Raw genomic sequence first — 17138 nt, 5'->3', positions numbered from 1 at the left:
CCGTTACACGTAATACGCGGCACAGGTAGAACTATTTCACGCTTAAGCGCAAGACTAGTCGGCCATAACATAGGAAACTGCTTGCGCGGCGTTTTCGTCTATTTTCCCCGTTCTTTAATCTCTTCCAAAAAACTTCGAAGGCTGAGAGACATAATTGATGTTTGAAGCTACGTTATCGCACAAGATTTGAACCAACGCACATCAGTACCAAACTTTACCACCGTATGCGTTCTTTCATTGTGTTAATGCGAATACTTCAACCTATATAACCACGCAAAGCACTATTTTAAAATTGTATCGGTTTTGTACCATATTGTTGCCTGGGCGAGGATTTAAACCGCTTGGTTCATTGACGGTCTATCATTACTCAATACCATGGCCCGTACATGTTAAATTATTTACTTATGAAATTGCGAATAATTCACCTCGGGTTTTTAAATTTTAAAACTCACACTTATTGCAGACCCACTAGCGAAAGTGAAAGGGAAACGAACCAGAACGACGTTTCGGTTAAAGAATAATTACCAGCACAGCTACTGAGGGTACCAGGACAAAAGTATCGAAAGAATCGAAATAAATATTTTTAAAATCTTGAAAATTTTGGTATATAATTTACCATTATTGTTTTCAATGTTTTCTATATCGTTATGCCTTACTTGTTTTATTTATTTCAAAATTTTAACTGGTTTTCGTATATATACCTTGTTCCGTATTAACATGCAGAGAATTGTCACGGTAATAAAATGTTCCACTTTCCCCACAGAGACGAAATACACTCACATGAACGAGGAAACCAACTTAGTTACGTCATTGTTTCCATGGTTGCCGAACTACATAACATCTTGGGTGTTATGTATAAATACATTTTGGTTTATAAACCGCTAACGAACCTACGTACCACACAAACCCTATAAAAATCACCGGAGTTTACGTACTGTAGGGTTAGAGAAGATGGGATTTCTTTTCATTCTATTTTTCGTCTCATTTGGTAGTAAAAATGGAAAAATTCAAAGAATTATAAAACCGTATCCTCATGACTTCCGTGGACCGTTGTTGATTGTTTAAAACACGACCAGGATATTTGAATATTATGTGCTAAAGGTGTCCCATTTCCCCCCACTCTACTATATATAAACACTCAATATTTGTCTTACATATGAACTTTATAATGCGACGGTGATGGGCAACGACAGTCGTAATAACACGGGCGTTCTATTTCATACACTTGATGGCAGCATAGGGCAAATAAGCGACCATAGGAGGCGTACGTACGTCGCGTAGCCTTGTCGACGTATTAAGTCAAGGTTTAAACCCACACCTCGATAGGGTGGTATCCGATAATGCTTTTAATTGCATGTAAACTTTATCACATCGACAAAACCCAGGGAAGTCTTCTCGGATTTGGACGCACATCGTAAACGTAGCAAGGACAGATGAATAATTGCTAATTTAGTGATACATCGTTAGGTCGGAGCTCGGCTATTGGCGACAGAAGTGGGAAACTTCAGGGAAATCAGAAGTGCCATTTGACGCCCAGTCTATTATCCAATGTTTGAAAGTAAGTTAAGTTGAAATAGGCACTCATTCATTGTCTCCCCCTTAATTATTGGATAGTTGCTACGCCTCCAGTCACCACAGCCAGTGCGGAACGGTCCTTTCCTCACATATACCATGAGCTGGTCATGTGACAACGGACGTGTTAATTTTACAATTTAAGTTAGTTCGTAAAACGGGGGTGCATGGTTTTACAGTAGAAAGGAGGAGATTACAGTAAAAATGTTGCGCCCTTGTCCCTCGCGCTATCCGTGCCTGCTGCCATGATTCATTGCACGATGTATGGCGCATTCTATTTGCAGGTTGCATCCAAGAATACGACTTTATTACAAACTGTCTTCCTCTACGCAAGGCTTCTTGTTTTGTAGCTGAGTATGTGACACGCAACACGGATAGTTATAACATAGTGTACAGATATACCTTGTTGCATAGATTAGCCATATGTATCGTGGCATCAGTATAGGTTAGCCTATATTCTGTTTACGTGTCTGTGAATTGCCAAGCGTGCAACAGACTTGGTTAAGTATTTTTTTCCATTACAATTAACCTATTTTATTTTTTGTTCAAAATTTGACCAAGGAATTTGAGTAATTACCGATAAAGCGTCAGTTTCAAAGAGGATTTCGAAAGTCATAGTATAAATATTGGTTCATTGCGAGAGGCATAGAATGAAAGCCATGTTCATTGTTGTTTAAATACACACCGGTTGCCCTGGAAAGTTCTATTCTATTGTGTACGAATATTAGCAACGTCGCGTAAGATAAGAAGAGTGCGTGTTTTAATGCTGTTAAACTCGAGAAGGAACATGTAAACATTTGTCCTGTGGTTTGTCAACATTTCTAGTCGTTTAGCTTCTGATTATTTTTTTATAAACGCCACAGAAAGCAATTAGGCCAGCTATTTGGCTTTTGATTACCGGAAAATCCGTCGCCGCACTCTAGGTCTATTGAGTGAGGCGGTATTCAGTAGGTGCTTATAACCTGTGCTGAAGGTATAGTTATAGTCAGCTGTTTAGCCATGCGAGGTTGAGTGTTTCTTCGCCCTTGCGATATTGAGTGCTTGATAGAGACTGGCAAGTACCAAATGTGTTTAAAATAGTGCTACCTCGCAAAACAAACAGCTATGCCTATAATGCCTAATCGATGACCAGACAGCGAACTGCAGCGTACAGTAACTATAGAACTGTAACGGACTGAGGGTTCCGAACTAGACAGACGGTACTAAAAAGCAAAGAGTGGAATTTGTATGGCACTCTGTGAAAACTAGTAATTATGATAGTTAATAACGATACTATAAAAACTACAATAGTTCTCTAGCAGAGTAGAATACAGAAATATTTCTTGAATGAAATCTACCGTGAAATGCTGGAACAGCTTGATTCTTATAATCGGCGTACGCCAACACGCTACTTTGAGGTTTAGTGGTGCATGTTGTTGATGGTACAGTATAGTGTAGTGTGGTTTCGTTTCCGCGTTACCAGTGTACAACTTATTGGCTGTTTTATATTTCATTTTCAACATGTATATTTAAGAGCAAATGCTAAACATAGACTGAAGTGTCTTATCGATTTCTTAATTTAGGGTTGGCCTACAAAGACTGCAGGGCCTACGCTTACAGCAGCTTTTCTTAACCTGGGGTAAACTAACCTTAGAGGGTAAGTTTCCTCACCCAAGAGGCAGAATAACTAAAAAACTAATTGCCAAAAAGCAAGAGCAGCCGTTGCACTGAATATAACTGATATAATTTGTTACTTTCGTTTTTTAATAAATGTGGACCATTTTATATATGGCTACAAATCCGATATTAATCTTTGTTAAATAGGTGACACATGTACGCAAAAAAAGGTTAAAAATCTCTGCTTTGTACAGGTACAAATGATAGATTCTGTTAATATTAACTGATGAACTATAATCGCCACAGTTATTACACGTTCATATTTCGGTCGATCGGACCGAAATTGAATACTACATTATAGCCTATAAACACACTGTGTGTAACTATAGGCTACATGACAACCATAGCCAAGACGAATGCGTTTATGCAGAAGTATTCGTGTAAATGCAAATGCAGCTTTGATTCTTTTAACACTTGCGACAATTCTGTACATACCCTTGCATTTATTTCTCTTGGGACAAGAAAGAAACCACCGAAGAGTTGCAACACCAGCAACACCAGCAGTTTACAAGCGAATCCTAATATGGGGGGATAACTTGCCTCAGTTCATGATCAATATGATGACGTATGGATTCAGCAGCGATAAGGTTTGAACTGCTGCATTAAATCCTAACTATGCAAAATCAATGGAAAATTTGGTGTTTGAGAAAATTGTATATAATTACCGGTATAAGTACAGTATACACATTAAGCTGTTTGTATCTTTCAGTGTGGTAACTGCAAAATTGTTAAAGGCGTTGATCCCTATACTTGCGATGCAATTGTTTTTGAATTCAACAAAGTAAATCCGGATGCTAAAGTCTTCCATAGGTAAAATTTGTTCTTTGAGTTACATTTTACCGCTTGACGTAGGAGCAATACGCAGTTTGTTGACCTTGTTTGTTTACCTGCTGTTTCAAATAGGCTCACAGGTCATTATCTGTGCACTGAAAGTAAATATTATACATAACCCAGTAATCAAATAATCAACTGGTCTTATCATAAAGTAAAGTAGTAGTTTGATAGATTTTTCTAAAAGAACGCTCTGTGCAAAAGTTTAACTTTCAGTTAATTTCAGGCGAAGAATGGACCAGATTTACGTTTTCTTTTCCGCCGAGTCTACGTCTTCTCTTCGGACATCACACAAGGTGTCAATGTTGGGCTTTGGAAACCTCTTTAATCTTACAATGTCCTACCGTACCGACTCCGATATACAAACACCATATAGTACAATACGCAGAACATTGAAATCACTTAAAGAAAAGTACCACATGGGATCTCCATTAACTACTGCTGACTTAGAGGCCTGCTTGCTACAGAAGGTAACCTTTACGTTTAATTTGAACAGGACCGTAAGTTGAGTATTTCTAACAAGTGAATATGGGGTTATGAGCATGTCACGTAAATAAGCGTGTACCGTTAGAGGCTTGGTTCTGCTATATATCACTGTATTGTGGGCACAGGCGTACAGCCACATTGACCAAGTATGAAATTTAACAGATATGCAATAGTGACATGGGTTTAGTTGTCATCTAGTTTAGGTTTAAAATGTCTTCTTTTGCTTTGAAATGTCTTTAGTAAATATGCAGCCTTGAATTACTGTTGGGACGGAGTGGGTGTTTCAAGCTTAAAACGAAACACATCAACACGCTATTTGCATACTCGCTGCAGTTGCATATAATGCCACATGTAGGTGTGCAACAGGACATCCGTGTTATATGATATGCATTACAGGACGGCTTGGCAATATGGATAAGCAGCAACTGTGGGTTTACTGTTGGAGCTGAAAAGCGCTTTAAGTTGGTGAAGAAAATAAAGCAGACTCTAGGTTCAAAGCTAAAAACGAGGGGTTTATGTTCGGACAATCCAAGGGAGGCGAAATTCAAAACCACCGCCGATTTTTTCAACGAAATCGGGCGGTACAAGTTTTATTTCGCTTTCGAAAACTCGTACCACTGTCGGGACTACATTACCGAAAAAGTGTGGGAGAATGCCTTTTTAAGTGGGACAGTACCTGTGATTTGGGGCCCAACGAAAAGAGACGCTGAGGAAATTCTCCCACCAGGTTCATTTATTCACTTGGACGACTTCCATAGCACACAAGAACTGGCGAAGTATTTGTTATATCTAGACAGAAACGAAACAGCATATCGCGAATATTTTTCCTGGTGGTTTTTAAATGAGACAGAATATGTCGAAAAGCCTGTTGGCTTATGCAAGTTATGTAGAATGCTGCATTCGAACCCGATTACTCGGAAAACGATCCAATATCCTGAAGTACTGTGGTACGGACAGGAAAACCGGGATTGTATGTTCATCAAACGAACATGACCAATATACTAGTGATCATGGCCTACTCAATATAATACAGTATTGTTGAGTAGGTCATGCACTGATTACTGTTTATTTTCGTATTGACCTCACTTTTATACAGTAAATGGCCATAGTTACAGAACATGGCATATTTTTTATCCTCAGTTATAATTACAACATTATAACGCATTATATATTTATTGTATGAATATCAACAGCTTGGTCGCTCGTTTAAAACTTACGATAAAGAACCAAGTGAAACAGAAACTCCGTGTTAAAGGTATGTCGGTTCCACGCCGAGCAGGATAAATACGTTCCATTTATTTATTCAAGTGTAAAATCCGACCACAGAATAGAAACTTTGAAAATAAACACGGTGTTTACACCTAACGGGTCCGTATACTCGAAGCTTAATAATATTCTATCACATGATCTGTGAATTCCTTAAAAGGATAAACTACCGTATTTTTACCATAGTACTGTGAGGCAAGGTGAGATACCTTTTAATTACGTAATAAATAATCTTTGTTTACCACCAAATTGTACACACAAAAAAAGAATAAATGCATGTCCAATATTACCCCACCTTGAATGTGAAAGAATGAATGTAACTTACTTTATCCTTGCGTGACCGGAAAACGACAGTCGTTATCACATGGGTTTAGCACCTCGTGCCAGCTTACGAGTTACCATGTATGTTACTTTGTAGGTGATTATTTTTTTTGGATTTTTTTTTTATTTTTTTTATGTATGGCTAATAATTTGGACAATCCATTAGTGGCCACTGGGTTGGAGCAATTGTCGTTAAGTGTCTTGCCAACGGACACATACGCCCACGATGGTAGCAACGTCGAGTCTTGAACCCATTACCTCTGGGTTACAGGCAGGCGCGCTCATCACTATGCCACGGCGCCGGATCTTACCGTAAATGAAACATGGAATATTTTACCAATTAAATAGAGAGACTATGTCTAAAAGGATGAGAACGGAGAAAATGAATTTAATACACTAACTATAAAAAGAAAGTGCTTACAAAGGAAGAAATGCCAACAGATATATCACCAAAACGACCAAGCAGCTATAAGACCGCAATTCTGACTTAAAACACAAGATGCAAAACTCACTGAAGGCTTTATTGGGAATAGAGACAAAGTCATTTATGTTGCGCAGTCAAGTTAACTGGCCAGATTTGGAGAAAAATACGAAGTGTTTACTTGGTTAGAAAAAGGATCACCGTAATGCCATTATAGACCGGTTGGAACAAAATGGAGGGGTTATTACAACGTCACGTCAGGAAACCCATTTTGAATCTCACGAAGCGTGAATCCCTCATAAAGCTGCTTTAGATCTCTATTAATTTTGGGTTGTTGTAAACTGAAAGAGTCCCCCCTCCCTATCCCTATTATGACGCAAATATCAGAGAGTTTTGTTAGGATCTTCATTGGCGGACGATTTGATTCGCGAATCCCACGAAACTTACCTCGGCAGACAGCCGTTCAATCCTTAAGGGTGGTAATTTCAAACTCCTCAAAATGTGGTAGGTTCCACCCATAGACATCGAATGTTACACCTTGATAGGGGTTGGGTTTGCATGTACTATGTTGACTTATAACAGGACATGACAGTTGCAAACACAATTCAGGAGATAAAAAACATAGAAAGTGTATTTACAATACATTACAGTTACAATTTACATTCGACTTAAAATATGGTTCAACGCTTTTTGAACTGTATTGTTTTTTACATCGGTACTGATAGCAAGGTATCCAATCAGTTTAAAGGTTTTTAGCAAGTTTTTTGGAATGACGATATTAAATACGCAGTAGCAACAGTAGATGAGTAGTACAGCTTGTTTAATATCTTCTGCCTTGCACAACTTTCTTCCATGCAGATAAATGAATGGAGGCTCATCTACGCCAGCAATGTAGATTGCTGGATACGGTGGGACGACATCAGCATTATCCTTAGAACAAAAAAGGAAAATGATATGTTTGTTGTATATGAACATTAATACATTTCTAGGCTATGTTAAAAGTACAATAATTCTTTAAAAATACAATAAAACTGATGAAGTGCAAAAACACACAATAACCTTAGAGAACAAGAAGTGAACTTCGTTTTCTCGAAACAATGCCGGAATGCACAACAAACTCCGATACTTGTCTGAAATACAGGATCATATCTTAGTACACAGAAAACTTAAACAAGGTAATAAAACAAGAGAAATAATATATTAGGGTTAGGGGCAAATAATAAACAATACTATTACTATATATTATCAAGTACCTGCATGAAATAGGTTGGCTCGTGCAAACATTGAAAATTTTTTTGTCATAAGCAGCTTCCTTATATTATCGAGTAGTCTCATGTTTTCTGTAAATTTTGCTTCCACATCTTTACAGAACACTTGCGAAGCTTCATCCAAAATCTAAACAACATGTCAAAACATTATATAATACAGTGGGGGAAGATGGGACACCTTTAGCTCATAATATCCAAATATCCTGATCGTGTTTTAAACAATTAACAATGGTCTATGGAAGTCGTGAGGGTACGGTTTTAGAATTTTTTGAATTTTCTGTTTACTACCAAATGTGACAAGAACATGGAATCAAAAGGTGTCCCATCTCCCTCCGCCTTACTATACATAATATTTTCAAAAAACACACATTATGGAGATATAAACAACCATATTAACAATTTCAGGCAATTTTAACGACGGAAAGTCTTGTAATCCACATCTATAGAATATTCGCCACTTTGTAAGCGTCAAACTTGCCCTTTCTTTCTTTTTATATTCTTCTTGGATTGCCTTGACATGCTGTTTATAGCTAGCTTTATCTTCATATGTTGCATGCATCCTAAAACCAATATTAAACTTAACCACTAGGTCTAGTACACTAAAGTGTGATTTTCCTCTTAAAAGTTAGCCAGCATCAGCATTATATAAAAAAATAAATAAAAAATAGTAAAACAAAATCATGATGCAGTTTGAAAACTTACCAAAAGTGGTCGCTTAGCTGGTGTTGTTAGGATATCTTCACTTGTACTTGGATTTTCAGCTGTTTTCACATGCTTGTTAAAGCCATACTTTCGTTTCATTGTTTGGACCCGCTCGTTGCTGATCATTGTTCTCCTCGCATCCCGAAATCTTTGTCTTAGCGAATCAAGCCAGGTGTCCTGCAACAGTAAAAATATATTAACCTACATTTTGCATTCACCTCCACATTTCCCAGTCTGCAGAGTACGGCAGTTTCTGACGAGATCTCGCACGTGAAAGATGGTATTTTTTTGCGTGAGCGCGTGCTATCATTAAAAATCTGCGTGCAAAGCATGTACATTTTCAAGCCGCGTTAGGAAATCTTACTTAATTTAATACGTATCTTTTTCTTTGTTTAATTAATTGGCGTGCGTGAGACAAATTGTGGCGTGCATCATCAAAAGTCTGAAAAAGATCGCGCGTGCACCCACCTGTCATACTCTGCAGTCTGGCACATTTCTATATTAAGTTACCAGAAGCATATTTATTCTAAATATTACTGTTATTCTAAATATTAGTGATTCAAGACTCACGAATAGATTGTTAGAACCTTTATCCTGAAGATTTGGATATTTCTTAACTAACATTAAGCAGACACTTCTGTACTCATAAGATTTTGGATAGCTGAAAAGTAAATGAAATTGTTATTGCCTGTAGTATTGCGGATAACTTAAATTGTGATTGCCTGTATACAACAACTTACAGAGTATGCTGTGCCATGGAATTAAACACAATTTGAGCAATTTCTCTGATAATTTTAGAGGTCAGCCTGTCTGTGTTGATAGAAGTCAGATATGATCGGGAAACTTTGGAATTTGATAGTTTAAAACCCAGGGGTGTTTAATTTCTTAGCTTTGTTGAATTGAAGACTCTGATAATGAAGATAACAAGTGTTTTACTTCTTCTTCCTTGTTGACTTTGGAACCACTGCTTTCAGATGAAGTTGACACTGGAACTGTACTATCTGTGTCATACATCCGCGGTGGTACCTTTGATACAGGTGCTGTATTCGCACGCAACACGTCTTTGTGCAGTCTCTTTGAAACAGGTGCTGTATTCGCGCGCAACAAATCGTTGTGCAGTCTCTGCATGTGCCTTTGATAGCTTGATCGGGTTGAATAAACTTTACCACAATCTTGTATCTTGCAACAAAATCTACGGCAGTAGTGATGGTTATCCAACAAATGCTCCATTAACTTACGTTTTGAGTGGCGCGATGTGCAACATGGACATGGAATTCCGTCTTGAGCCATAACAGAAAGCAAAAATTACAATCACTTACACTGTAACCTGTTGAAAGAAGCACTTTAAGCTGACAAACATTTAAACAGAAGGTATTCCGGTCAGATGCGCGGGAAAACCCTATACATTGGCCACGTGGTCCGATAGGCGGGAAAACGTCATTCAATTTAGTCACGTGCGAAATTCCGCGGAAAACCAGATTCTTGTGTTGCCGATTGCGGCCAATTAAATATATTAATAATATTCGCAAGACCATCAACCTATTTACTGTTCATTTTTATGCAATTCCTTTAATTCCACTGTGGTTGGGGAGCTAAAGCGCTTAATTAAATCATTAAAAAGTACGACATTTTATCAATTAAGTAATTTCGTAAATAAATTTATATATAAATATATGCACAATCATTGGCGATTGAGATTTTGTTTTGTCGAAAATACAAAAGTCTTGCTGTGCTGCTGATCTAAATATACGCATATACAACATACTATGTTTAATATGCTGTCTTGCCAACCGCTATAGACTAACAACCACTGGCACTAACTCGTGAAGTTTTCGCTTCTGACCAAATCGCAGTGTGAGCACGATAAGACAATGACGTATTCAAGGCGCCAACCTCAAACTCCCACTGTGAATGGAATTCGCGTCGTTATGGTTGAATCGTGCAAATAATTTCAAATTATTAATCTCAGATTATATCAGAAAAATATCAAATTACATTATAAATTTGCCACTTTGGTAAAGAACATAATATAATTTTACAATAGTGTTATAAACGCAATGGAAATTTTCACCCATCTTTTTTCAATATTTCCACGTTCGGAGGTGTAAAATTCAGACGGGTAGGAATAGATTACCCTATGGGTGGAACATTGAAGGAAAGTGGTAATTTCCACGTCCAAATTAAAAATCACCACCCTACATCGAATCATCATAGTTGATGAGAATATTCTCATCAACTATGGAATCATGTCCACCCTTCCGATTTACAGTGTTCGCAAACACCAGCAGTGTAGAAACGGTAAACGTGGCTTTGTCAAAAACGAAGTAGAAGTTTGAGGTGCAACTGCATCATTACTTGCTAAACAAAGACAGCACGCATGTTCGTAAACCACTTTTGAACATCTTACAAGTGTTACGGATTTAACACGTCATGTTCTTAATCTTAGGAAGACAAAACCGAAACCACAAGTTCAAAAGACATTCATTTTTTTATTGTTCGTCGGGATTTACAAACAATATATTTACAGCTGTTGTTTCGCGTCGGCAGGCCGAGAGTTAATTCCGCAGTGATGACGTCACACGTCCATCAACCTCGATTATCAACATGAACATCGATGTTTCGTCCTTCGATTTCGGCTCCGTTGAAATATCGCACTGCTGCTTGGGCCTGCTCCACTGTCTCGAAGCGGACGTTACCGAAACCACGTGACTTCCCGTTGTCCATCTTGATCTCCGCGAAGAGCACGTGACCTGTGACGTCATAACACAATTACAGCAGGGCCGGTTTCTGAATAAACTAAATTATTTTTAGGCACTTTGTTCACAACGTACTGTTTTATATAATCAACATAAAAACACAAGACATTTCCATTAATTTTTTCATAATTGTCCTGAAAGGAAATGGTCGCAAAGTATATTCAACATACATACCGCATCTGGTGAACTTGTCACGCAGCTTTTGCCACGTTAAACTGTAGGGCAGATTACGGACGAACACCGTGGTTCCTGGGACTCTGTTACCATTGCGCATCGGTGGGGGCATGGATGTTTGTTTGGATTGAGGGAGATTGGTGGAGTTTAGACTGCTGCTCCGTTCGGCGAGTGAGCGGTCCAGGTCGCGTATGCGATTGTCCACGGACGCTATGTCCCTGTCGAAGTGTGTCCTTGGTAAGAAATTAGAAGTATGGGGGATTTGGAGTAAAAGATGGTATTTGAAATTTAACATCAGGAAAATGAATTTGTTTAACTTAATGTGCACTTGTTGGCTTTTTATTAAGTTTTTAATATTGTTATTTTATTATTATTTTTGGGTTGTAAACAATGAAATAAATGTAATTGTTTACATGTTTTCTGTTTTTTTGATCAAGAGCTTTAATGTAGTTGCTGAAAATTTTTATAAATAATATACATTTCAATTCGATCCCGCTCTGAAAATCCTCTGGTTGCGGCAAGAAGACGATTTCTTTGATCTTGCAACATCCTCTGATCCATAGGATCTCGAAGTCCGAGATGTTTTGTGATGTCATTGATACCGGCAAGACTCGCTAAACCTCCGAGTCCTAATCCTCCTGCTGTTGAGGTAATAAAAAATATTATATGGAAACACTGGAAGTATTATGAAGAAAATTAACTTGGAAACACTAAAAATAATTTTGGACCAACTTTCCAACTACCAACACTGTAATGATTCTGTCAATAAGCGTTACAAAACTTAGAAAATAAAAGGAGAAAAAATATGAAAATGTAAAAAAAGGCCATTTTGGACACCTTTTTAGGTACAAGAAAATATATATTTAAGTTAACAATATACAATAACATTTAATATCCTACCTTTCATGAGATCTGTAACTGCTGCAAGACTACCAGGTAGACCTAAGCCAGCTAAACCTGGCAAACCACCAGCCAATGAAGGTACTGGGGAAATAAATGCAGGTTTATGAATAAAGCGGAGGAAATACATGGGTGTAATAATAATAATTCTTGGTTTGTTACATCACAAAAAATTTTAAAACAGGGGTGACATTATAAATTTACGGCTAGTTTTATACTCAAAATAAGTTGTACCCTGCTGTTTTATAAATATGTCTGTGCAAACAGGCAGATTCAAAGTATACTGCCTTTAGCTATGACTATGATGAGTATACCTTATTTTGGATAAGTCACTTTAAATATTGTTAAAAATTAAAAGAATGCATATTGCATACCTGGTGCAGGGTTGGACATCATGGAAGGAGGGAATTTGTTCATCATACCATCACCCATACCACCAACACCTTTGTAATTAATGTTTATGTAAGTTTTAGTATCTGCATACACACAAATGGGTGAAAAAAGTAATGACATATTAACATAGGCACAAGGGTAGTAGGGTACCGTGATTATTTTCATCGTATGTATGAATACCTTGCATACCAATGTTAGGCACCTATGCGCGTTAATATTTGTGGCTATACAGTGGTTTATTGTGAACTAACACCTATCAAAAAATTACCACAAATCACATAAGGTAAACATTAGACAAAAACTATTGATAAATTCCATGAAAACAATTGCCTATAATCTTTATTCTTTACCATCTCTATCACACAAATTTGATTAAAAAGAAAATTGATAACAACTGACCCATGTCTGGTCTTGGCGGGTTCCTTGATATACCTGGACCTATACCAGCTAGACCACTTGGTAATTCTAATTTCTTCTCTTTAGAATTATCTTTGTCCATCTTCACTATCATGATACGATCGTACAAACGTTGGTTGTTAAGCATTGCTGTGAAAAACAAAATAAAAATAATTGACTTTTGTTAAAAAAATTGTATATATATATATATATATATATATATAGTATACATATTTTTTTTCTTCAGTTACAGTATTTAACAACCTTTATGTTTAATTTTATCTGTTCAGTTATGGTAAAGAAAATGGCAGTTATATACAAAAACAGAAAATGGTAAAACAACAGTTATAAATTATTAATAAAATAAAATATAATGTACCTAAACGTGAGCAAAATATGCTTCTAGAATAGATTTAACCCATAGGAAGCATTATTAAGTAATACGCCTTAACTGTATGATTAAAGTTGTAATAGGCTATAGAAATTAATTATTTCTCTAATCAGCTTATTTAAAAATGACTAACAGCTTTGAGCATCGGGTTATTTAGCTAGCTTCGTTTTAGCGATACAGGCATAAAATTATTGGTAGATGGAAATACACATACATGGCAAAAAGGTTATATAGGACTCAATAGGAGTACAGTATACAACTAATGTTACATATATGTGGTGTATGCACTCACATATAGCTTGTGCTGCTTCCATTGGTTCTTCATACGTAACAGTTGCCATTCCTCTGCTCTTATTGTCTTTATCTAACATAAGTTCAACTTTAACCACTTTCCCAGCAAGCTGAAACACTTCTTTTACTTTCGAGTACGTTACCTTGTAATCGAGCTGCAAACAGACAGAAAGTGTTACTTCTAATTTAAAAGTCAGTTTTATTGGCCTATGTTAGCTAAAACTCGTATAAAATTATTGATACCCGTAAGGCTTTCTTTAAAAGAGATCTTTTTAATTTTTAAAGTTTAATGTTCATTTTTATAGGTGATAATAAAAAAAGCAATTGTATATTCACAATGCTGCAAATTTTTTTTTGTAAAAAAAATATATATATATATACATAGTAACATGGCTATAAATAAGCTCCAATTATTTCCAAATGCATACAAACTCACGTTTGCCACGAAAACAGTTTTTCCCATTGGTCCTGGTCGTCCCATGTCAGGCATTGGCTTATTCATTCCCATTGGCCCCCTGTTCATATCGTTCATGGGTGGGGGCATGGGTGGCATGGGACCTTGGTGTCCACCCATGGGTGGGGGCATGTTATGCATGGGTGGTGGCCCCCTCATGTCATGGGGTCTTGGGTGTCCGTCTCTTTCTAGATTCTTCCGTACCAAATCTCCATGAAAATCCTTAACATTTAAATAGACCAAAATTAGTATTGACTTTTACCTTTAATGGATATACTATTAACTAGGCTATACTATATACATTAAGTACTAAATGCCAAATAGATTTACATAGTAAACACCAGTAGGCTATATTGTTAATTTACAGGAATTTTGTGGTAGATCTAAACCCTCACCTCCCTCACAACAATTTTCCTGTTGTTAATTTCATATCTGTTCATGAGTTCCACAGCTTTGTGACACGTCTCTTTATCTTTGAACTCAATCACACTGTAGTTGATAAATGTGTTAATAATTTGACACCTTTTAATTGGCAGCCGGTGCCCGGAGTTAAACAAAACTATTGCATCAAACTTCAGACAAACTGGACAAGATAGCAAAATCGAAAACATGGTTTATGAAAACAAATTTTAATCAAACAGAAAACAAATCCCATGTGAACATACAGTCATACACCTCTACATATGCAATATTTGGATGCGGCAAAGACTTTAAACTGTGTGACAGGCTTTGACAAAGGAAATATTTCACGAAATGTTTTTTTAGAAACTACAAGAAAAGATTGTTTGTTGCTATTATCAAAAATTCAAACAAATAAAACTACATCAGCTTAACCATCATAATTTTGTTATTGCAACTAACTATGAGACAAATGAACAAAAATATATTTGGACAATTCAGAATCTGGTCCATAATTCTATGTAGTCAAATACAAAATGTTGTCACATCTTTCAGTTTACCATAGAGAGCGTTCCTCATATAAAATCTATTGAACTAAAACTAACCAATTCACACAGATGCTAATATGAGCATACATAACTTACCCGTAACCCTACACAGAGTGGGTTTTGAAGACAACCGGAACCAAAATCACCGAAGATCATGTCAACAAAAGAAAAAGGCAACTTGATTAGGAAAACAAGACCAGACAGCCTTGACAGCTTGTTCAAATACAAATCACAAGCCATATATACACCAGATAGCTGGTGAATAGCATTACACTGCTATAGAAACAAATCCAGTGAATGATAAACATACTCTGAGGATCAAATAAATTGTGAAGGCCTAAAATGTCTATCACCCCGCCCATGGAACGTTTTGATTACAAACATCATTTTGCAGCCAGAATGAACTTTTAACACAAACTTTTAAGGTCAGAAACGCAAACCTCTTGTCAGTAGGAAAACAAATCCTAGCAATTACACAAAGTTATGCAAAACCGCATCGGCAAATTTCAAATCAATTATTCTTTCCAACAAATACTTTAATGGCAGGCAGTTATGAAAATTGGAACCGGTAAAAGCATTTCTCTATCTGACTTGAGAAAACTACAAAGTTTTAAATCGATCACCTTTGACGTCCAATCGTGAGAGAATGACAAACAGAGCCAGAACCAATGGTAACAGATGAGACTGTGAAAGAGCCCAATGCAAAACTAGTCACTATTTTAACTTACCCGAGATTTACCCTTGTCCTGCATAAAGAGCTCCACGTAAGTCACCTCCCCAACTGAAATAAAACAGAAACTAAATGTTATTAATGTATAGTTATATAATAGAATAGCTTGCAAACCAACAGAAAAAATTGTTGTAAGCTATATGTATATATATATATATAAATAGGCTATACAAAAGTTGTTGGATAGTTGCATATAAAATGGTATGATTCATGGTGTATATCAAAAGGAAGGTGATAAAGCTTGGTTAGAGCATTTTCATTATCGTTCCACATTAAATATATAAATATACCTTTGCTTCGAAATAAATCTTTTATGGCCTGCCATTTTTCCTCATATGGTATGTTGTTGACGAAGACACGCGGAAATGGAGGATTCCTCGCTCTTCCTCCAGGAGGATGATCACGACCATTTCTGTGATACGGAGCAGGTCGTTCCTTCTTAAGGCTTATTCTTTCCACACGATCGCGACCTGCACGTGGGCTTGGAGATCGACTGAGGAAAATGAGATATTTGGTAGGCAGTCTACAGAGTATGGCAGTTCCTGACAAGACCTCTGGCGTGCAACAGTGCAAAACTGTTTTTTTTAACATGCGCGCTTGCTATCATCAAAAATTGGTGTGCAGAAAATGTACGTTTTTTTAAGCAACGATAGGAAAACCTATTTAATACGTTTTTTTTTTTGTTCAACTGATTGGCGTGCATAATCAAAGTTTGTAAACAAAATCGCTTCTGTACCTGTCATTTACTCTGCAGACTGCGGAGACTGGTTTGGTGGAAGTTAGTAGTTATACATGCTATGCTTCTGCATTAGTTTTCCAAAAAATTATAGATATCTCACCTGCCGACACGTTTGTTGTCTTGTTTCATTTTGAAGTCGGCCATTTTATTTAAAACGCTGTTAATGAAATTAAAATGAATAACTACTGGCAGTAAATTTAGCAGCCTATGTTTTGTAATGCACAAGTTAGGCTGGCTTAGGGATGAAAGGAAAACATATTTATGATGATTACATGCTTGTGAGCAAATACAGCTACCAATTAAATCCTTGCAAAATAACTGCAATCTTGAAAACAATACGTGAATACAAAACAATAGTAAACGCTTTGGGGAAATAGGCGGATGAAATCCAGCAATCTCATTGGTCAAAAACTATACGTTATTTGTGCAAAAGTTAGATTTGAT

At 36.8% G+C, this 17138-nt stretch overlaps 3 protein-coding genes across 5 annotated transcripts; 1 reads left to right on the top strand and 2 right to left on the bottom strand.

The window, feature by feature from the left end:
- The first annotated feature begins 3407 nt into the window (after positions 1-3407).
- On the top strand, positions 3408-5707 carry LOC100175411 (alpha-(1,3)-fucosyltransferase 6-like). Of its 2 annotated transcripts, XM_018815653.2 has the most exons (5): positions 3408-3815; positions 3938-4038; positions 4286-4529; positions 4942-5547; positions 5598-5678. In XM_018815653.2, exons 1-4 carry the CDS (start codon positions 3585-3587, stop codon positions 5536-5538), a joined length of 1173 nt encoding a protein of 390 aa, XP_018671198.1. In that variant the 5' UTR covers positions 3408-3584; the 3' UTR covers positions 5539-5547; positions 5598-5678. The 2 variants fall into 2 exon arrangements, with proteins under 2 accessions (XP_018671198.1, XP_026694345.1); XM_026838544.1 differs by having other exon boundaries at positions 4942-5707.
- A 1503-nt stretch (positions 5708-7210) lies between these two features.
- LOC108950291 lies at positions 7211-10504 on the bottom strand. Its single transcript, XM_026838592.1, has 6 exons — positions 9264-10504; positions 9094-9184; positions 8524-8700; positions 7807-7948; positions 7613-7683; positions 7211-7483 (listed from the first exon to the last, which is right to left on the bottom strand). Exons 1-6 carry the CDS (start codon positions 9278-9280, stop codon positions 7211-7213), a joined length of 771 nt encoding a protein of 256 aa, XP_026694393.1. The 5' UTR covers positions 9281-10504.
- Positions 10505-10992: 488 nt separating this feature from the next.
- LOC100180082 (heterogeneous nuclear ribonucleoprotein M) lies at positions 10993-16952 on the bottom strand. Of its 2 annotated transcripts, none has more exons than XM_009863128.3 (13): positions 16795-16952; positions 16246-16448; positions 15954-16006; positions 15322-15329; positions 14674-14767; positions 14261-14500; positions 13826-13979; positions 13146-13292; positions 12728-12796; positions 12354-12437; positions 11932-12094; positions 11454-11686; positions 10993-11273 (listed from the first exon to the last, which is right to left on the bottom strand). In XM_009863128.3, exons 1-13 carry the CDS (start codon positions 16836-16838, stop codon positions 11110-11112), a joined length of 1656 nt encoding a protein of 551 aa, XP_009861430.1. In that variant the 5' UTR covers positions 16839-16952; the 3' UTR covers positions 10993-11109. The 2 variants fall into 2 exon arrangements, with proteins under 2 accessions (XP_009861430.1, XP_002131522.1); XM_002131486.4 differs by having other exon boundaries at positions 11454-11671.
- Between the last annotated feature and the right edge of the window lie 186 nt (positions 16953-17138).

The sequence above is a fragment of the Ciona intestinalis genome, unplaced genomic scaffold (genome assembly GCF_000224145.3).
Source record: "Ciona intestinalis unplaced genomic scaffold, KH HT000098.2, whole genome shotgun sequence".
Classification (NCBI taxonomy): Eukaryota; Metazoa; Chordata; class Ascidiacea; order Phlebobranchia; family Cionidae; genus Ciona; species Ciona intestinalis.
The sequence above is the reverse complement of the archived record's forward strand: the minus strand, read 5'-3'. Positions and strand labels throughout refer to the sequence as shown.